Here is a 21,985-nt window from a genome sequence, read left to right on the forward strand (position 1 = left end):
CAGTCCACTCCTGACTCCAATGTCCACATCATTAATGAAGATGTTGAACAATATGGGTCCAAGGACAGAGCCTTGGGGGACCCCACTGGTCACAGGACACCATGATGAGTGACTTGCATCAACCACCACCCTTTGAGTCCTACCATGGAGCCAGTTCCCCAGCCAGCGGATCATGGGGAGGCAGAGGCTGCAGTTAGCCAGTTTTGCCAAGAGGTGATCATGGGATACCAGATCGAAGGCTATTTTAAAGTAAAGATATATGACGTCAATCTCTTCTTCGTGCAGTGCTGTAACAGCCAAGTGTTACCATAATTGCTGTTTCAATTAATACTCAGCATTTCTGTAGCACCCTTCATGTGTGAATCACCAAGCACTTAACCTCTATTAGGTCTTTGCATAGGTTAGTATTACTGTGACTGCAAGCATCTTGGGGTAGGGATTGTGGGCTGGAGCCCAATAAAAGTGAGTAAAGTAGGACTTAAGCAGAAGCAAGGCACCTGCATCGATAACTGCAATCCAAAAAACCCTATGTCACGCCAGGACTTGAGCAGCTGGGTCTGGGGCCACTCAGGGATCGAAGTGCTGACCAGGATCAGGATGGGTGAGCAGAATCCAAGGACAAACCAGGTCACGAAGCCAAAAGGTCAATAGGAGAGCAGGGTCTAAGAGTGAGCCAATCACAAAGCTGAGAGATCAAGTGAAGAATGGAGTCAAGTAGGATTTTTTGAGTCAAGAAGCTGGGAGATCAAGCAAAGAATGAAGTCCACGAGCAAGCCAGAAAAAATAGCAAAGCAGTCTTCAGTCACCCAGCTGCCACCTACCCCTGAAGACACCAAAACTTACTGTGCCCTACTCTGATTTAATTTAAATTTTATTTGGGCTTAATCCTATACTCGGACATGCCCAGAACTGCCTCAGGCTAAGCAGCTCTGCTTCGATCTCCTCCCTAAACTCAACTGGAATCCAGCAGTTGGGTGTGAAGACTCCTAAAAGGCATGATCCAGGCACTGAGTGTATCTAAGACTCAGACAGGATTGGACCCCCTCACCAAAATGCAGATGTGATTGCTTTCTATTAATGGGCGGGGGTCATGCCCCACACTGAATTTTTGGAGACCTCAGTCCTTTGATGGATCTGATCCCTTGTCTTTCAGGCCTGATACTTCCCAAATAACTGAGGAGCTAAGCGGTTAAACCTCTTGCTCAGGGTCACACAGCAAGTCAGTGACAGTATTGGCAGCAGGGGACGACCTGGTGGGATCTGCAGGTGCAAGGTAACCTAGGGGATAGTGACCACCCATTGATAGGGTTCACTATCTGGAGAAAGGCGGGGAAGATAACTAGTAAGGCAGAAGCGCTAGACTTCAGGAAATCCAACTTCCAACAAGCTCAGGAGATCAGTTAGGGAGGGACTGACTGGTAAAAGCCTTGGAGAGATGGGAGTCCAGGAAGGGTGGGTGTTTCTCAAGGGACTAAACCTGCAGGCACATAAAAGGACCATCCCAGTACACATAAAAGGGGGCAAAATAGCAATGAAACCCTCTTGGTGGAGCAGAGAAATCCAGGAGAGCCTGGAGGGAATAAAAGAGGCCTACAGGCTGTGGAAGCAGGGGGCTGCCACCAAGGAGGAGTATACCTGCTTGGCTCGAGCTTGCAGGGAAGCAATGAGGAGAGGTAAAGTGGAAATGGAGCTTAGGCTGGCAGCAAAAGTTAAGGATAACAAAAAGTCATTGTTTAAGTACATAGGAAGCAAAAAAAGATGCAGGGTAACATAGAGCCCCTTCAGGATGAACTAGGGCAACTGGTAACAGATAGGATGGCCAAAGCGGAGCTTCTAAATGATTTCTTTGCATCCGTGTTCCTGGACATGAATACAAATACACATCCCATTGGGACCTTAGGTAAGACCCGTATACCAACCCATCAACCCACCAACTGGGTATACCAACCCGCCAGCTGTTCAAGCTGAACTAGTAAAGGGGCACCTGGAGGGGCTGAATGTATTTAAGTCAACAGGTCCTGATGATCTTCATCCTAGGGTACTTAGGGAATTAGCTGGAGTCATAGCAGAGTCGCTGGCACAACTGTTTGAGCACTCGTGGTGCTCAGGCCAGGTCCCAGAGGACTGGAAAAGGGCCAATGTGGTCCCTATTTTCAAGAAGGGGCAGAAGGAGGAACCGGGTAACTATAGGCCGGTTAGTCTCACCTCTATCCTTGGCAAGACCTTTGAGAAAGTTGTTAAGGATCACATTTGTGGGGGACCAGCAGGTAAAATGATGCTAAGGGGCAATCAGCATGGGCTCATAGCAGGCAGATCCTGCCTGACTAACCTGGTTTCATTTTACGACCAGGTCACAAAATGCTTGGATGAAGGAACAGAGGTAGATGTTGTTTACTTAAATTTTAAAAAGGCCTTCGACATAGTGTCGCACCCAATTCTTATAAATAAACTAAACAGTTGCAATGTAGATTATTACACAGTCCGGTGGGTAGAAAATTGGCTTATGGGATGCACCCACAGAGTGGTGGGGGACAGGTCGGTTTCTACCGGGAGAAATGTGGGCAGCGGAGTCCCCTAAGGCACTGTTCTGGGACCAGTACTGTTCAATATCTTCATTAGTGACTTGGATGAGGGAGTAGAAAGCACCTTGTCCAAGTTTGCTGATGACACCAAACTAGACGGCAAGGAGTGAATCCAGGCTGATTTGGACGGGCTGGGGAAATGGGCTGAACAGAATAGGATGCAGTTTACCAAGGACAAGTGCCATGTGTTGCACCTGGGGAGGATGAATCATCAACACTCCTACAGCCTGGGAGGTACCATACCGAGTAGCACAACTGTGGAAAGGGATCTCGGAGTCGTAGTCGACTCCAAAATGAACATAAGTCACCAGTGTGATGGGGTAATAAGTAAAGCTAACCGCACCCTTTCTTGCATAAGTAAGTGCATGACAAACAGGTCCAAGGAGGTGATACTTCCCCTCTATCTGACACTGGTCAGGCCGCAGCTGGAGTACTGTGTCCAGTTTTGGGTGCCGCACTTCAGGAGGGATGTGGGTGGCCTGGAGCAGGTTCAGAGGAGGGCCACTCGTCTGGTTAAAGGCCTACAGAAAAAACCCTATGTGGACCAATTGGGAGACCTGAACCTCTTCAGCCTCTGCAAGAGGAGGCTGAGAGGTGATCTCATGGCCGCCTACAAACTCATCAAGGGGGGGCCAGCCAGAAATAGGGGATACGATGTTTACCAGGGTGCTTGTCAAGGTAACTAGAAATAATGGCCACAAACTGAAAAAAAACAAATTCAGACTGGACATCAGGAAAATATTCTTTACAGTGAGGGTTGCCAAAATATGGAATAAGCTTCCAAGGGAGGTGGTTCTGTCCCTTTCCTTGGAAGTGTTTAAAAAGAGATGGGACAGACATCTGGCTGGGGTCATCTGACCCCAGCACTCATTCCTGCCCAGGGCAGGGGGTCAGACTCGATGATCTACTAGGTCCCGTCCGACCCTAACAACTATGAAACTGAGAAGAGAGACCTGCAACCCTTATACTGTACCATATTTTATCACGTACAACATACACTCTTTCCCAAAAATTCAGCTGCTGGAAACTGAAGTATTCATTATCATTGTGGAAATGTGGTAAAGGTAGTTTCTGCTGCTTAAGCCTTTGCCAGGGGAAAGAAGAAATAAAGCTGCATGTGCTGCAGAAAGGGCTCCCTAGCTGCTGGCTATGAACACTTCCTCTTTCAGCCCTGGCAGAGGTTTTCAAGAAAAGATCTTTTTTCCTCTATTTTCCTTTCAAAAAATAAGATGCATACTTTATTCTGGGGCATGTTGTATGCTAAAAATGCAGTGCTTTGCTCTGACCCGTAGCAGCTTGTTTCTCAGGAAAACAGCATATGAATGAATCAGTGACCCCTAGAGCACCTGGACAGGGACACGTGCTCCTGCAACAATCTGAACTGTACTGGCCAGGTATCAGTTTTCTTTTGCAAGGAAAGGAGGTGTGAGGTTGATCCCAGCAGCATCCGTGAATGTTCAGGTGGTCTGCTGGTCCCACCATGACCTCTGGATGAAATTCTCAGCTGGCTGGGGTCTTGCCCAGTATTGGGGACTTAAAAGCAAATGTCAATCATATTGGCAAGCAGGAGAGGTACAGGGGAAGGGAAGAGCCTCCTGTACAACTATACTCATTACGGACATGTCCTGTCAAAAGATAGGACCGCTACCAGCCTACATCCTTATGCTACTGCGGATGTAAGCAAACCACTGGTGTAGCTCTGCTTCTGACACAACCCCCAAAGACTGTGTGCAGCGCCCCTTCTGCCTCTCTCATCTATTGTGCCCACAGCCCTTCCTCATCTGACATGTCACCCAGTGTCTTGTCTCCTTTGTTTGCTCTTGCTTACAATGAGAGCCATCACAGCCTGGATTCATGAATAGTCTCAGTGAAGTACATGAAATTTCAGCACATGCTTAGCTGCATAGCAGGATGAGGGCACAGAGTGTGGAGTAGGTCTTTATTTCTGCTTATTAATAATAAATGCCTGCCCGTTAGTACTCAAGTTACAGACCTCAAAGTCCCTCACAAAGGCCTTTTTCCCCCAGTCCACATATGAAGAAACCAAGGCGCAGAGATGGAATGAGACTAACATGAGATCACCCAGCAGACCGGTGCACCATCCACTGTGCCACACTGTATACTGTGTGCAAGTGGCCTCCAAATTTATAGTAGCAGATGCGTTGTTTTTAATAATAAATACCTTATCTAAGCCAACAGCTGGACTATTTTTATGCAGGGAATCTCTCCAGCTTTGTTACGGTATGGTAGAGCAGAACTGGTCATTTAATCTTCTAGAGCTCAGCTTTAGTCTGCCTCGCAAGCAGAACTCAGGAGTATCATTAGGAATGAACAGCCTGTGCAGGTACCATGGCTCAGGTGGTTAAGGTGCCCGATTAGTAAACAGGACAACCTGGATTCAAATTCTTTTTACTTTTAGGGTTACCAAATTCCAGGTCCAAAAAAGAGAACACCTTTGTGTGGGGGGGGAAACATGATGGTGACATGCCAGTGCCCTGCCCCTGCCCATTCTGCTGCCCCTCACTCCCGACCCACTGACCCCAGCCCTGCCAGTGCCCCTCACTCCCGAACAGCCATACCCTGCTCCCCCCTACCCTTGATGATGCCCCTCACTCCCAACCTGCAGCCCCTACTCCCCCACCCCACACCCCCCACCAGCCATGTCACAATGTCCCTACTCCTGTCTGCTCCCAACCCAATCAGGCAATGCCCAGTCTGGGCTCCGGGTCCCTGGGCTCAGACCTGGGCTCTGGTGATCACACCTCAAGGGTAAAAATATGCAGGGGGCAGCTGGCTGCTTCTCCTGCAGCCGGGGGAAGACCCAGTGAGTGTAAAATCATGTGCTTTAGTGGGGGAGTGCAACTGAGACAGAGGGAGTAAAAAGGGAAAGGGGAGATATGGCTGTGAGTGACAGAGACCAGCAGCGAGAGGCTGTTGCGGGCAGAATGGGTGCCAGCACCAGGAGCAGGTCACACCTGCATGCGCGCACACGCACACACGCGCACACACACAATCTCTCTCTCTCTCTCCCCCCTGGCTTGCAGAAGCTCGGATGGGGAACACGTGACCTCCAACAGCCAATCACCTTGCCCACTGCTCCCAGCCCAAAGCATCCTGTCCAGGACAGCGGAAAACCCAGACATTTGTTCTTATTTTAAAAAACCTGCCCGGATGCAGCACAGGGGGCCAAAAAAGAGGACATGTCTGGGAAAACCTGGACATATGGTAACCTTACTTTCACCTTACTGGAGAGGGTAGGACACAAAGCAATGGCTTTCAATTGAAGCACAGTTGATTTAGATCAGCTGTGCAGGAAAGCTGTGGGATCTCTTTCACCTGAAGACTTTCAAGAGACAGTGGAAGAAACAAGCCAGGGATGATTTAGGAATTGCATTGATGCAGGGGATTGGGCCAAATGACCCTTGAGGTCCCTTCTGATTGTATAAGGGATGTAAGAAAGAAGAAAAGGATTCTGTCCAGAGGACACCTATTATTTTTGATTATTTCAATCCCTTTGGAGGATGCATAATTTTCAAGCCTATTTCATAACAACATAAGAATTGATATTTACTGGGTCAGACCATAGTTTCATCTTGCCCAATATGCTGTGTCATACCATGGCAGAGAACAGGGAATGAAAAGGAGAATGAACTGGGTATGACAAGGTGTAACAGGGGTGTGGGGTTGTCCTGTATGGGCAGCCTGTCTCACACTCACATACCACACCTTGATGTCTTTACTTGTTGGACGAATATATTGCGGGAGGCTGCCTTATGCCCACAGCCCTGGTTTGGGGGTCTAAGTACACGGCTCCACCATCCCCTACGCCATGTAGGTCTCCACCCTCTAATCTTAACAGCACTTGGTCAGTCAGTAGATCTCTTCATTAGGCCTTGTGAGGATCTCGATTGCCCTTGGGAACTAGATGTTCGGTCAAAGATGATTATGCATCTCCACAGCTTGTTCCCTGCCTTTATTAAACCGCCAATGGAGGTAGTGAACTAAAATAAAGAGTTGTCATCACTCATCATAATATTAAACCAAAGCAACCATACGTCATGAGGGGTCGGTATCCTTCCTTCCCCCATCTTCCTCTTTCTGGGTTTCCCCCTTTGGAGGAGAGCCCTTTTGGCCTCACTTACAATATCATGAAATTCCTTAGAGATAGTCTGGGCGGTCATATGCTGCAAAATCCCTGGGCACACTCGGCCACTAGGTTATTCCTCCCTCCAGTGGGGTTACCTTCTCTTCAGGGGTGCCCTTCCCTGTTGCTCTTGATCACAACAGGAGTACGGCCCCACTTCTGATGGCTATTGGCCCACCACTTTACTTGAGGTTACTGCCCCTCGCAGGTACCGTCTTATCCCAGTCGGGGTTCCTATAAACTGGGCCAGGTCTCTGCTGTAGCTCCAGCATTCACTGGCCAGCATCTCCTTGCTGCCACCAGTAAGTATGCTATCCCACGTCTTGACCCCAGTTTCAGGATCTGTCCTCCAGTCCCTGCAGCTGGGCATCCTCCCCTCCCCCACAGTCTTGTTATTCCTCTTTTAATTTTTGCACACCCCTGACATCATTCTCCAGCATCCAGTTAAAAGGGGCTGCGCTTGCATTCCTTTCAGCCTCGCCACTTCTTCCCTGGTGTCGGCTCGACTACCAGGTAAGCATAGCAGGGGTGGATTCCTGCTACACAAGGGTTTTTTCCCACTGCTCCTCTCTCACTTGCAGCCTCCAGCATTTAAGGTCTAGGAAATTCTAATTCAGAGATTGTACTCCTAGCTCCCATGCTCAAGATTGTGCTCCTAGCCCCTTTCCTCCAAAAATTTGTCCAATCCCTTTTTGAATCTGGCTACACTGTCAGCTTCCACATCTGGTGGCAACGAGTTCCACACTTTAATTATATACTGTGTGAAAAGAATTTCCTTTTCTTAGTTTTAAACTTACTACCTATTAGTTTCATTTTGTGACCCCTAGTTGCTGCATGGTGAGAAATAATAAATATGGTAATAAATCCCTATTTCCTTTCTTTTCGCCATTTAGTGTTTTGGAAACCTTTATCATAGCCCCTGCACAAGTGTCTCTTTTCTAAACTGAACAGGCCTGACCTCTTTAGTCTCTCCTCATATGGAAGCCCCTCCATACCACTCATCACCCTCATTGCCCTTCTCTATACCTTATCTAGTCCATCTTTATCCTTTTTTAAGGTGTAAGGACCAGAACTGGGCACAGTATTCAAGGTATAGACAAACCACAGGTTTATAAAGGGGCATGATACTACTTTCAGTTTTCTTTACAATTACCTTACTAATAACGCCTAACATTTCGTTTGCCTTTTTTACAGCTGCTCAGGATGTTTTTAGAGAACTGTCCACAATGATTCCCAGATCTCTAGCTGGGGTCATCTGACCTCGGTCCTCTTTTCTGTCAGGGGCAGGGGGTCAGACACGATGATCCATTGGGTCCCTTCCGACTCTATAATCTATGAGTCTACGAATCTCTTTCCTGTATAGTAACAGCTAATGTAGAGCTCATCATAATGTAGGCACAGTTTGGGGTATTTTTGCCCAGGTGTATCACTTTACACTTATCTACACTGATTTTCATCTGCCATTTAGTTAACCATTTGCTCAATCATGCCAGATCCTTCTACGGTTCCTCACAGTCCACCTTGGTCTTTACCACTCAAATAATTTTGTGTCATCCACAAATGTGGCCACCTTGCTACTCACCCCCTTCTCCAGAGCATTTATAAATATGTTAAACAGCACTGGTTCCAACACAGATCCAGGGGGAAGCTCACTGTTTACTTCTTTCCATCCTGAAATCTGACCATTTGTGTACCCATTTCCTTTGATATATTTCCTGATATACCTGTGAAAAGATGGCAGACAGAACATGCACACCATACTGTCCGACTGGCAGAATGATACCTATCCTAATAAGTTGTTCAAACTCCTTTGAAATCTGAAATACGTGGGTTGTAACATCAGTGGGGTGCCTTGAGTGCTCTGTATAAGAGAAAGTATTTGTTTTCCCTATCGCTAATCAAAATGCTTATCATGATGAAGGGCCTGAATCAAAGCCCAATGAAGTCACTGGAAAGATGCCCATCGTTCAAATGAGCTTAATCCCCTCTACTTGGATGAAGCAGAAATCACAGCTCCATGAAGTTGTGACCTCTGACATCCATGTCCTTGACAGCTTCATTAAACATGTTTGTACCTTTTTGAAAGGCAACTCTTGTATAAAATACTTGCTCATACTTACATAGAGAGCACTTTCACATCAATTATATCCTGTCTCAGCTCTAGGCATTTTGTTGAGTTGTACTCCAAAGGACCTTCATAAAACTCAAAGTACCTGCAGAAAAAAAAGAGCAATGACTAGAACAACAAAAATTACAAACCAACCCTAGACCTTAAAGTATGTCTTTGTGAATCGAGAGAATTGTGCCGTGTTCCCTGCCAATTCACTGCTGCATGATGTAACCCCCGGCTAGAACAAGGATATTCCTCAACAGTGAAAATCTGATATCACCTGTGACTTCAAAATGCCTTTTCCACCAAACGTACCCATCACTCTAGAAACAAAAGTGCTAACTGCTAGATTTTCAAGAGAGAATACCCAACCGTTTCCATTCAGCTAATTCAAAATAAGTGGCCAGATTTAAAAAATGCTCTACACACTGTAAGTCTCATTAATGTAGGTACCAAGATAGGCAGCTGGTTATATCCCCCAGCCTAAGTGAAGCAGCCGTGTTTTCAAAGCCCCTCGCTGACCATGAATAATGGGGAGCGTTGGGTGCTTCTGAAAATCTGCCACCTCTCCTGAGAAGTCTGCATAGGAGCTTGAGCACTTTTTGAAAATTTGACCATATTTTTTCCTCCTCAGGTTGAACTCTGCAGCTTCTACATGCCAAGGAGAGAATGTTTTATTTGGGTTTTTCTCCACAGTTTTATACAATTTGGCTTTTTCACTGTTTGTTTTCCAGGTACATGTTTTTGATATATGACCCCTTTACTTTAGGGTGGAACAGGATTTAAATGTTACTTATACACACAAATACGGTGGACATCAAATTCTCAGTGAAAGCACAAACAAAGGCTTTGTTTTCTCAGTTCAACACTCCCACCATATAGATTGGGCTGGAATAAAAGGGCAAATTAAACTGAATGCCATGTATTGAAATTAGACACCAGAGGGAGCCCATGCTGTCCACTACATTTAATGAAAACATGTTGAAACTACAAAAGGAAGATTAACGATATAAAACCAAGCTCCTGATCGGCCTACCTACTGAAGTGACATTTCATCACTAATCAAAATGTGATATCTAAGAGAGAGAGAGTGAGAACAGAAGCTTAATGCAAGAGCTAGCAATAAGTGGCAGTAATAGTCTCTCCTGGCCTTCAAATTGATTTGTCGGTAACTACATACTACCTCTTCTAGATATTTTGTATTTTCATTAAGGAAAGAAAAAAGCATAAAGATTTCCTTCATTGGGATTACATATAGGGAACAGATCTGAAACGTGGGTTAAACATACTTAACAGATTTTTCTAAAGTAAGATGGCATCAAAATACTAAGTTTTCAATAACCACTTAATTGAAACTCTCATGGACTATCAATTAACGTTGTGAGAGTTATTTCCTATGGGAGGTCCCAAAAAATCTCACGGAATGATTTCCCTTAACAGTTTGAGCTTGCAGTTAAAAATAAGTGCCTTATATTTGAAAACCTCATTTAGGACACCCTGCATCTAATCTGGAAAAAGACCTGCCACCCAAAGCTCCTAATGAAGCCAGTGGGAGCTAGAGGTGCTCAAAGCCTCTAGAAATCAAATACTTCATACATGTCCAGGTACAAATGAACCCCCACAAAGACTGAGGCATTCACACGTAGCAACCAACTGGAAATGTGTCTGCAAACACTGCAGGGCAACAAGCACGGCCTTTTTCTGAGTTTCATAAAGGTGAGTGTATATTTTCTGGTCTATATAACATGGCATTATTATACGGAAAGAACTTCCCACTTGTTGGAAAGTGTTTTCAGACGGAAGCCCAAGAAGGTATAACTTACATTTTCCCCTATCCCATCACCCTCTAATTCAGACTTTTCACAAGTTTTGACTACGTATCGCCTTATCAAAATGTAGGTGAAGCCTCCCATGCTTACGCATCCACTCTGCATTTGGCACACCAAATCTAACTGAAGACAAAGAGGTCGTAAGCCCTGTTTATATGCAGAATTGCACCAGTTTAATTTTTACTGGTTGAACAGCTGATCTGATCAAAAACCTTTCGGGGCACATTTGGATTCAAACATGGCTTCTGCCAATTGACCTCTACTACTGTGCATATGCAGCAGCTCTTGCCAGACTGGAACTGCAGTTAGGAAATTCAGCACATCCTACCTGGTGCTACTTTGGAAGGCACAACCCAGTGCTCTTCTACTGCACCTGATTTAAGCACAGGGCATTTGCATGCAATATCAGCTGGGACATCTGTGGGATCTGGACCCAGGGCCACTGCTTCTGGAAGCATGGTGCACGGATGGTTAGGCTAGCAGACATATCTCAAAGGAAATGGTTGACTCAGTCCTCTTTACATGCCCAGCCGCTAAAGGGCAACTAAAGCAGTATCTCCACGGCTTCTGAAGGGCACTGAAGCATAAGTCCTGCCTGCTCTGTGTCTCAGGGATGCTTATGAGCTGCCCGGGCTACCTGATCTGCAGGCTGAGGCATGAGTGGGCAGGATTTCTCTTTCAGGCTTGCTCCGGAGTTAATATAGGCATATCCTAGGAGCCCAGCTTGAACTCCACTGGGTTACATGTACATGCTATGGGGTCAGGTCCTGTCCATTTTCTTCCCACCACAAGGCAGGCAGGTTGAATGGACAACAGTTGAGATTTGTGGCAGAATAAAACAGCAACTGCAAAACGAAGGCCTGACCTCCCAGTCACTCGCTGCCAGCTTTCCTAACAGTAGCAAGTCCGTCGATCTCGTAGGAGCCCTTCCTTGCTTAAATGACTGTGAGTGGGAAGGGACTCGGTCCCTGAATGAGCCCACTTCGAACCACTGCTAAAGGATGAAATGTGCCCTTGTGAAGACATCCGGCACGAGGTCCATGCCTGTCAACGTCCCTCAGGTTTGCATGGGACATAAATGGTGTGTCAGTGATGTGCTGGCCTTCTGCACACAGCTAAATTTCACCAAGAAAGAAGGAAAGACATATTAAGTCCCTGAAGACAGACAGGAACTGTAGAAACCCAGATGAATACCTCTATCGTCAATGTGCTGTTTTGTGTCTGGGTTCCCACGTTCTAGACGTCGAGCTCCAGTGCTGAGTAGCTTGCGTTACTGTATGGGAATCCTGCGGAGGAAGGACCTGGCTCCAGGCCGAGGCACTAGCGGGGGCGCTGGGTAGGAAACTTCCTGAGCCCCAGGGATTCCCTTGGATTGTTTCTTGCTTAACCAAATAGCAAAGCCCCAAAACAGGTGAAAGAGATGCAGAGAGGAGGCAATGGAAGGGCCAAGAGATCATGTAAAAATTAAAGCGCACCTGCAATATGAAGGAAATCCCAGACCCATGTCACATGTATAAACAGTGACATTTTAGAAGATTATAGGGCCCCTTCTTAATGAGAAATATCCTGTTCACAAACAGCCCAATTGTTTCCAATAGATTCCTTGTATAAGAGGTCCCTGATTTTGTTTCCTGAGCTCGTGCAAAGGGCCAGAAGAAAACCCTGGCAAGTGCAAACTCTCTGAGGAGCTACAATAGGAGGTACTTGGTGGGCAGAGGTGGCCCACAATCTCCATGCCATCCTGACAGTGTGTGCCTGTGCCAGTGTCTACTGGATGGGTAAGATGTTGGTTCAGTCCCCAGGACAGTCCGATTGCTAGCCTTTCTGCTGAGGCTGCCAAACGGGATGCTATGGGATGCTAATTGCCATGTAGACACTGGCACAATGGGAAATTGCGTGAAAGCTCAACTCACAACAGTGCTTGAACTGTCACCTGGACTTTCCATCAGCATGGGCCCCACGGAGGGGAAAGGCTCCCGCCCTCTGTGCCAGTCAGTTTTCTTAAGCAGGCTGTAACACCATTAAGGAGTCAGTGAAGCAGCATCTACTGAGCAAAGAATTAAGTCCCATTTTCCTCCCTTTCTTCCCAATATTATTGGCTTTACAAACGGATCACATCCAGCTGCCACCTCATCGATGGATCAGTGCCGGGCAGCACCATGCAGAATGGCCTCTTCCCGCAGCATCGCCGCATGCTGTACTTTCTCCATGAGGAGCTCTGTACCCTCTCCCACTCGCTATGTTGTAAGTGCATGTACTGCCTATTAACTCCCACTCTACACGATATGAATCCCTGCAAACTGACGATGCATCAGAGAGTATAAATAGCACAAATAGGTAATAGTATAGAAGTTTGTCCTTCCTGTTGTCTTCATGCATTTATATTTAACATCCAACCAAGGAGCAGGGGTGGGGTGGGCTGGGAGGCAGCTGATTAATTAGCCAGGTTCATGTTCTCAGCGGCAACAGACACTCTCAACAACCACCCTCCTATGCAAAAGGGACCTGTACTTCAACCTCCCCGGGAAGAATCATCATTTCGTATTATATTCACTAGAGTTTAAACTGTCCACCCTTTGCTCACTTAGTCCTTGCTTCCTCTGCTCAAACCCAAATAATTTCTCTCCCCTGGGGATCCCTGAGCAACACAAAAAACCTGCACTGAAGCACCAAAAAAAGATCGCAAGGCTCACAACTGAGCACGTCGCACATATATGTGGTGGGCTGGTTACTCCTGTAGTTCTCTGTCCTATCCTCTGAATTCACATATTGCTGCATGCGCATCCAGGTTAGTTTTGATTCTGTGCCGTCTCACAGCTCTTTCCAGCATCGAATCCCAGATCTTAAGACCACACAAGGTGCAAGTGTTGAGGGACAATTCTTCCCTTCCAACCCTGAGTACTGAATACCCAGAAGTGACTTGCTCTGTGGTTTTCCAGCCCCGAGTAGCTTTCATCTTTTCTAACCTTCACTTCTCCCCCTGTGCTTTCATTTATAGCTCGGCCCGTTATTGAGTTCGCTAGCAAGATTTGGCTCAGTAGCAGTCCATTAGCTACTGCAACTCTCAGCTCTTTGATCAGCCGCAGTCAGGTTACTTTTGCCTTGATCACAAGTACAATTTCCTTAATCATGCTCCGTAAATTAAAAGTCTGCAGCTCGAGTCCTTCCTCAGAGAAAAGGAATGCAGATTCATTTGATATGCTGTCCAGAGTTTTAAAGTATTGTTTAGGGTAAAGATCCGGTCTGTGTCTTTAAAAAAGTTCTCTCTCCCCTTATAAGCCACCCTGCCAATTCCTGTAGTGAAGCGAGCCTGCCAAATCTGTGACAACCCTGGCCTGATTACAGCAAAGGACTGTGAATCCACATGGACAGGATGATGACTTCACTGCAGGAACAGCAAACCTCTTCTCCAGAAGCAACCCCTGCAGGGGACTGGGAAAATAAGCAGCAGAAGACCAATCCTGCAGGCTTTTCATAAGCTTTGTTAAGGAAAAAATCCCATTGACTGCCATTAAGCCTTTACGTGAGGGCCAAATCTTGCTTGCCTTACTCCCATGCATATCTTCATGCAGCTGCATGAATCAGTCTTGCGGGGTTTGGCCACAAATAGAAATTTCAGGGTTTGACCCCAATACATTTGCCTTGTGTGTGTTTTATGGACCCCAAGATTGTATACAGTTAACACTCCCCTAGCATGTTCCCACTCCTAGGACTGTAATCCCTACCCTATCCCTGAAAGGTAGGCAGGTATTGCCCCCATTTTACAGACGCCAATGCAAAAGCAAAGCAATTGGCAATTCAGTGGAACCAGGGGCCCAGGAGTGCCGGTTGTACAAATACTGCTCTGTGATATACAAATACTATAGGCAGCCCTCGACTTACAACTGTTCAAATTAAGATGAATGGCAGCTGCGACGCTTGTAAACTGACACCTGGTTTTGAAGTTCTGGCATGGGTTTCAGCTTTATAGCGTCTGTCCTGGTGGAAGGGGAGGGAGAATGGAAGGGGCATTGCGGGGCAGATTGAGGCCCCTGTAGTGAGGGAGGGACTGGGGCTCAGGCAAGCAGTGCCCAGCCAGGGCTGCACCAGGCTCTGGGAGGGCACAGAAGAAGCCGTGGCTCATCCGGCTGCTCCCGCCGGGGGCCAGGGGTGGCTGCGAGAGAAGTTGCGGCTCATCCAGCTGCTCCAGGGCCGGGCTGCTCCCACGGCTGCCCATAGCCCCTGCTCCAGCGGTGCCAGCACATGTACAAAATTATCACTCAGGGATTTTTAAGATGGAACAAGAACATTGTGCTTAACCTGCTGTTAATCATATAACTGCAAAACCAGAATCAAATCTCTTTAAAAACCCTCTTTAAAAAGCCAGCTTCTCCCACAGCCACCCAAACCCCCCTAATAATTTTGTACATGAGACTTAAGCCCAGGGTGGGGGGGGCATGTTTCTGGAGGCTTAAGCCCCTGATGGTGGGGCAGCCCCCCCATGCCTCCCTGCCTAGTTGCCCACAGCAGCACTGGGAGTGGAGGCTATGGGCAGGCATGGGAGAAGTTGCAGCTCCCGCCACTTGTCCAGGAGGGCATGGCAGGGTGGGACATGTGCCCCCAGAACTGGTTGGGGTGGGGCAAGCTGTGCTCAGGGCAGATCCAGGGGCAAACGCCCTCCCCCACTATGCCCTTCCCAACACGTGGCTGGAGCAGCAGCATACCGCTTGTCTGGGAGCCATTTGTTGGGCAACTCGTCTGGTGCTCGCTCGTCACCGCTGCTACCACTACAGCACTACCTGTACTGAACAAAGATACGTCCCAGTACAGTGTAAAATAAATCAATGCATCTATACTACTCATCTATAATTGATTGAGTACTGTACAAAATTATGGGTTATTTTTGGTGAAAACAGGATATCGGGCCTTGGCTCAGGAACCAATCCCCCAGTTATAAACATTGTTTCCTATGGGAAAATTAGTTTCAAGTTACAACATTTCAACTTAAGATGCGGTTTTCAGGAACCGATTGTGTCGTAAGTCCAAGGACTGCTGTATACGAGCGGAAACCTGCTATGCAGTCTGGGGATGCACCAGTAATACCGAGGCGTGGCTTCTGAGGTTAACACCCTGTTGTCCAGCACAGAATCATCAAATCATAGAAATCAAGGGCTGGAACGAGGGACCTCAAAAAATCAAGTCTAACCCCCTGCTCTGGGCAGGAATAGTGCTCAGATCAAATGATCCCAGCAAGGTGTCTGTCCAGTCTCCTCTTGAAAACTTCCAAGGTTGGGGACTGCACCACCTCCTCGGGAAGTCTTTCCCAGACTCTGGTGACCCTTACTGTAAAGAAGTACTTCTTTGCATCCAACCTGAAACCATCCACCAACAGTTTATGGCCATTGCTCCTTGCCCTCCCCTGGGGCGTCCTAGTGAACAGTTTTTCTCCCAGCTCCCGATACTCACCCCTTACATACTTACAGACGGCCACCAAGTCCCCCGTCAATCTTCTCTTCCCCAAGCTGAACAGTCCCAGATCTCTTAGTCTTTCCTCATCAGGTTTGCCCTCCAGGCCTTTAATCATCCTTGCAGCCCTTCTCTTGACCCTTTCGGGATTCTCCATGTCATTTTTGAAGTGCGGTGCCCAAAACTGGACACAGTCCTCCAACTAGGCTCTCACCAGCGCTGAGTAGAGAGGAAATATCACTTCCTTAGCCCTGCTCGCAATGCATCAGCTAATGCATCCCAGTATGCTATTACCTCTGTTGGTTACAGCATTGCACTGGTGGCTCACGTTCATCCTGTGATCAACTGCGACAGGGGACACCTGGAGACATACTGTTGTTAAATAATATGTCCTGCTCCCAGAACTGGTAAAGGAGTGAGAACTGGAGCACACAGATCAACGTAAACTCTTCCCTCCTCTAAGGGGAGAAATGTCACCTTGCTCTGTAAGCTGTTCTTGCAGTCTGCTAAACAGTGCAGTGATGGTGATAACCTGTCACTGCTTGCCTGGTGGTGGGAAGGCTTCTTATAATGACTATCCCTAGGGTGGGCTGAGAGGTGAAGTCACAAAGGATGAATCCATCTTACACAGATGCAAGTACAAGCGTCTGGCAGGCTCCTCCTGTATCAGTCAGTATTCACCCCAGTGCAACTCTACTGAGTTACCTAGAATTACCCCAGAAATGAACTGTCCTTCAGGGGAACTATGTGTTTTCTCTTTGCAAATCTCTCATTCAGTATCATCTTTCCTGATGCCGCCCCTGTTGCCATGACCTGCTGCGCAACTATCAGGTCTTTACAGTAATTCTAATTAAAATCAATGGCACTTAAGCAACAATACTAACTGTAGATCAATATGTGTATTGATGATTCCTGCCGAATAATATCACAGCAATCTAGGACAGTGGCAGCAAGAGCAGATAGGGATGGATAGATGCATTTGGAAATGGGCCCACAGGGATGCAGAGACATTGAAAAGGACTTGGTAGTGACAGATAATCAACTGGACAGGAGTTCCCTGTGATGCTGAAGCTAAGGGAGCAAGCACCCTTCTTGGATGTATAAGCAGGGGAATATCATATAAAGGGAGGGAGGGAGATCACCTCCGTACACTGCCGCGGTGACACTGTTTCTGGAATACTGTGTCCAGATTCAGTATCAGCTCTTGGAAAGGGATGTGAAAAACAAATTGGAAAGGACTCAGAAAAAAGCTGCAAAAATGTTCCGAGATGTAAAAACCCACCCTTCAGATGTCAAATCTACTTCAGTTTCTCCAAGAGGTTAAGCAGTGACAAGTACCTACACGGGGATGAGAATTCGGATAGCAGATGGCTCTGTAATCTAGCAGAATAAGGCATAACAAGCTCTGACGGCTGGAAGCTGGAGCTAGCCAACTCGGATGATAAATATCATGGCCATTAACAAAGCACGTAATTAGCCACTGGAACAGTTTACTGGGGGACATGGTGGATTCTCTCTCACTTAAAAGCTAGTGAACTTTCTAAAAAAATGCTATTGCTCAAACAGAAGCCACGGGCTTGAGGATCAGGTCCGATGTCCTGGCTGATGCGGATGGTCAGGTGAGACATTCACAACATTCCTCTCAGACCTGAACCCCCTAAAGCAGCGACTCTCGACCAGGGTGCTGTGGGCGCCTTGAGATCCTTTCAAGAAACCTCTGGGTGCCACACCATGTTAGCACTGTTAGGTGTGCAAACATGATTCACAACATAAACCTAATTACTTCAAATAAGAATACACACTATTAAAAATGCTCTGACCTGCTGTAATCTTTTCTGAGCTCTTTGCAACACAAGAATTGCTCTCTTATCTTTCTGTAGTCAAAAATGGAGTGAAAACTGAGATGACTTTTTCCAAGGGGAGTCTCAATTCCATCAAGGGGAATCTGAAGCTTACCAAGGGGTGCGCTGCACTTATTGTGGGGTGCCTTGAGCCTAAAAAGTTTGAGACCCATCGCCTAAAATCTTCCTCCGTTTTCAGAAGCAGCTCTTCTAAGAAATGCTTGCCTAACTTCTTTCTTTCCATTTCCAGGAACATTTCAGTGTTCTCCATGGTTTTCTATGTCCGGCAGCAGAAGTGCCAGGAGACTATTGGCACAGCCACCCAATCATCCACACGTGAAAAGCTCAAATAAGCAAATAAAAGTCTGGATACTTTGACTGACATGAATCTGAACTCCCAACTCAAGATGCTCTTGCTTCTTATTAGCAGAGCCTCCGGCTCTTAGCTGCTGTTCTGCCCAAAGGCTGTAGATCCACAATGACCCTAACCTGCAGCGTGCTCCTGACTGAGTCTCAGCAATGTTTGTGACTCCTTCTGTTAAATCTTCACATGTCAAAGCCCCATGAGGGCTGCAGGCAGTTTACACATGGGCGCAGTTAACGTTACGATTGCCGTCCCTGGGTACATGCTCTTCACCACTGTAAGCGCCCCTAGTCTGTGTCCTCCTGCGTCTCAGTGTACCACCTTCTGCTCCGCGCAATCCTGATTTTGACCTTATCTTCTCACACTTCATTAATAGATCGTATGGGGTCTTAGCTCAGCTGCTTACCACAGACTTCTGAACAAACTGATCCACGTGCAGAATTGTTCCCCGTGCTCATCTGCGCTGTTGTTCGGACACTGTTCGACATCTGTATATTGCAACAATGGTAAAGGTTTCATCTGGAACTAAAGAAATAGCAGTTCTTGAGGGAAAAAAATGGAAGTTCAGTACTCTTCTGTTTATCTACTCATCCATAGCAAGCCTGGTCTGCAGGCAACCCAATAGACTAGTTCTGGTGTCAATACTACAGGTATCCATATCTTCAGTGTCATCAATTCCTGACTGTACTGAGGAGCTCTCCTGGTTAGTAACATGGATATTTAATGTATGCTCTTCTGTCCATTTTTCCAGACCACAATGTAGCAACATCAGCATGGCTCTAAAAATATCATCTTTGATCTAACGTTTGGCAAGGAAGAGTTTTTGGTTTCTCTTTGTTTTCAAAGTCACTGCACCAAGACATCGGCTCCTCTGCGAGATGCAGCGATGGGGCATGCTGCAGGGAGCCTGTTGTCTTTTCCAAGACCTCTCTTTTTTTAATAGACTACTAGTTGCGTATGTTAATCGGTTTGTTCCCATCACTCTGATTGAAACAAGCAGCTGATCTTGTCATCCATATGACCCCCTAAGGGGCATCTCAAAGCATGAGACAGGGTTCATAACATCAACATAATGTGTGAACAATGACATTTTTCGAGTACGTGTTTATGTCTAGTCCCAATCACTGGCTTGCGCTCGTTCATCACAAGCTATGGCTTGGGCTCCTCCCGCTTCTCCTTCTGGCTGAAAGTTGGTCCTCTGTCTATTAGGAGCCCAGTCCTATATGGTGAGTCTTACTGTTCAGGCCAATGAGTTTTGAGAGCTTAAATCAAAGCATTTGTTAGAAAATGCAAGAATGTGAAAGCTGATTCAATGCAACTATTCCTGATACTGTATTACCAACATGAAGCACCCCAGATTTGTTATCCTGGGAGACTGCAATATGCATATCCACAAGACTGCAGCTGCAGAAGCTTAAGACCTTCATGGGTATCCTCTGGTCCAACCATGCAGCTGGTGACACGCTGATCTTCAGCAGGGATATTACAGATAAAGATGTTATAACCCAGCTACTCTCTGAGATACATCAGCTAACAAAAGCAGTGGTCATAGCCCATCCGGTGCCCCGGCAATGACAACACCAGTGACCCAAAGGCTCATAGACGTCAACCGATTCCAAAGCCCACCAAAGAACAGCATCCCACCCAGAGGATGATGAGGGCAATGGTTAAGATTTCAAGTACTGTACATGCACTGCTCCCCTAGTAACAAAGTGTGTCAATACATGGTAGATTACTAATACACTCTCTCTTTTTCCAAAGACATTTCAACTGGAAATAGCAGGTGCATCTCCCTGTTTCCTATTGTATCAAAAAATAAGAAAGTAAGGAACCTGAAGTAGAACAACTATGTCAATCATCTAACAAAGAAATAAATATTGTGTAGTGTTGCCAGCTCCCCCAACTGCATCATAATTCTCCAGATATTTGGCACTCTTCCCAAAGCTCCAGCTCCTGGATTCATGTGATCACATTAAATTCTACCATAGAATCAGAGGCAGGAGGACAGGAAGGGACCTATAAGATCATCAAGTCTGGTCCCCTGCCGTAGGCAAGAGGTAATTGGGCTCAAATGAGCTCAACGAGGTATTTGCCCAGCCTCCTCTTAAAGACCGCCAGAGATGTTCCAGATTCTAGTTACCCATACAGAAAAGAAGCTTTCCCTTGGGCCCAGCTGAAACTTTTCCTCGACTAGCTTGTGTTCATTGGTCCGTGTCTTCCCGGGGGGGACTTTTTGGAAAAGCTGTTCACCTAGGTCCCTTGACATATTTGTAGGCAGCTATCAAATCACCTCTCAGTCTTCTATTGCACAGGCTAAACAGTCCCAGATCCCTCATGAGTTGCAGGAAAAAAATTGAAAATGTGCCCCCCCATCCCAAAAGATTCAGTAACAAGAAGGCAAATAAAAAAAAAAAAAAATGTACTGCATTTTTTTAAAAAAAGACATAATTTTTAAGCCAGTCTTATGTTTTTGAGGGGTTGAAGAGCAATTAATTTTTTTAACTCTGAATATTGATACTACTGCTTCCTACACATTTTTATACACTAAATCAAAGGGTATAGAAAGAACTGACCAGTATTAGATCAGGTAATCTGAGAAACAGCATGAAAGCAGGTCATTCCTGTGCATATTGGTACCTCTCACTATGAATGCCACAAACGTGGATCAATGGTTTTACTTAAAAAATGTATTCTGCTATATTGCCTGAGGAATATGCGACTGTCTGCAGAACACTCTCCCTGTCTATGGTGCTGGCATGACTGACATTACAGCAAGATCTGAGCAATGTTTAATACATTTATCCTTTCAACAGCCCTATGCAGGACAGAAGAGCTTCATCCTTATTTATTTGTGGAACAGGTAATTTGCTCGCAACCTGGAACCATCTATCAAACTACAGCACTATATATGATATACAACAGTGATATAATTAACATGTTTATATAATATATAGACATGATTATATGCATATATAATTGATATAAACAAGCACACTTCTGATAAACCTGGAGCTACAGAAAGATACGGAATTATAATTATAGCTATTCAAATTGCATGTGTATGTATGTGTATGTGGATTCATGTGCGTACATATACCACATATACATATCCACATACTCATACATATATAGATCCAAACCCAGACACATTACCCTTTATAAGAACATGCTATCACACAATAAATTGCAGAGCTATGCAATGGATTGTATTTGTTATGCATCTCTTAACACATCATCTGCTCATTAGACATAATCTTCAAAGTTCATTATACATATATGTATAATAAGCCTTAGGGGTTATGTCTAATGAGCAGATGATGCATTAAGAGATACATATATATATATATATATGTCTCTCTCTCTGTTTCTCTCTCTCTCTGGTCCAAACATGCAGCTGGTGACACACTGATCTTCAGCAAAGATATTACAGATAAAGATGTTATAAACCAGCTGCTCTCTGATATACAACATCAGCTAACAAAGGCAGTGGTCAGAGCCCATCCGGTGCCCAGGCAATGACAGCACTAGTTGTGTCTCAGAGAGAGAGAGAAATGCATCTCTTAATGCATCATCTGCTCTCTCTCTCTCTCTCTCTCTCTCTCTCTATATATATATATATATATATAGAGAGAGAGAGAGAGAGAGAGAGAGAGAGAGAGAGAGAGAGAGA

General features: G+C 46.0%; 1 protein-coding gene across 2 annotated transcripts in view; it reads right to left on the bottom strand.

Moving 5' to 3' along the window:
* Positions 1 to 21,985, bottom strand: part of ST8SIA5 (ST8 alpha-N-acetyl-neuraminide alpha-2,8-sialyltransferase 5) — a 94,509-nt gene that overhangs the window by 31,114 nt on the left and 41,410 nt on the right. For both annotated transcript variants that reach the window (XM_019518121.1, XM_019518120.1), the window contains one exon: positions 8,847 to 8,939. In XM_019518121.1, the coding sequence (XP_019373666.1) occupies positions 8,847 to 8,939 (93 nt within the window). The remainder of the gene's footprint in view (positions 1 to 8,846; positions 8,940 to 21,985) is intronic.

The sequence above is a fragment of the Gavialis gangeticus genome, unplaced genomic scaffold (assembly GCF_001723915.1).
Source record: "Gavialis gangeticus isolate Ggan-Ray unplaced genomic scaffold, GavGan_comp1, whole genome shotgun sequence".
Classification (NCBI taxonomy): domain Eukaryota; kingdom Metazoa; phylum Chordata; order Crocodylia; family Gavialidae; genus Gavialis; species Gavialis gangeticus.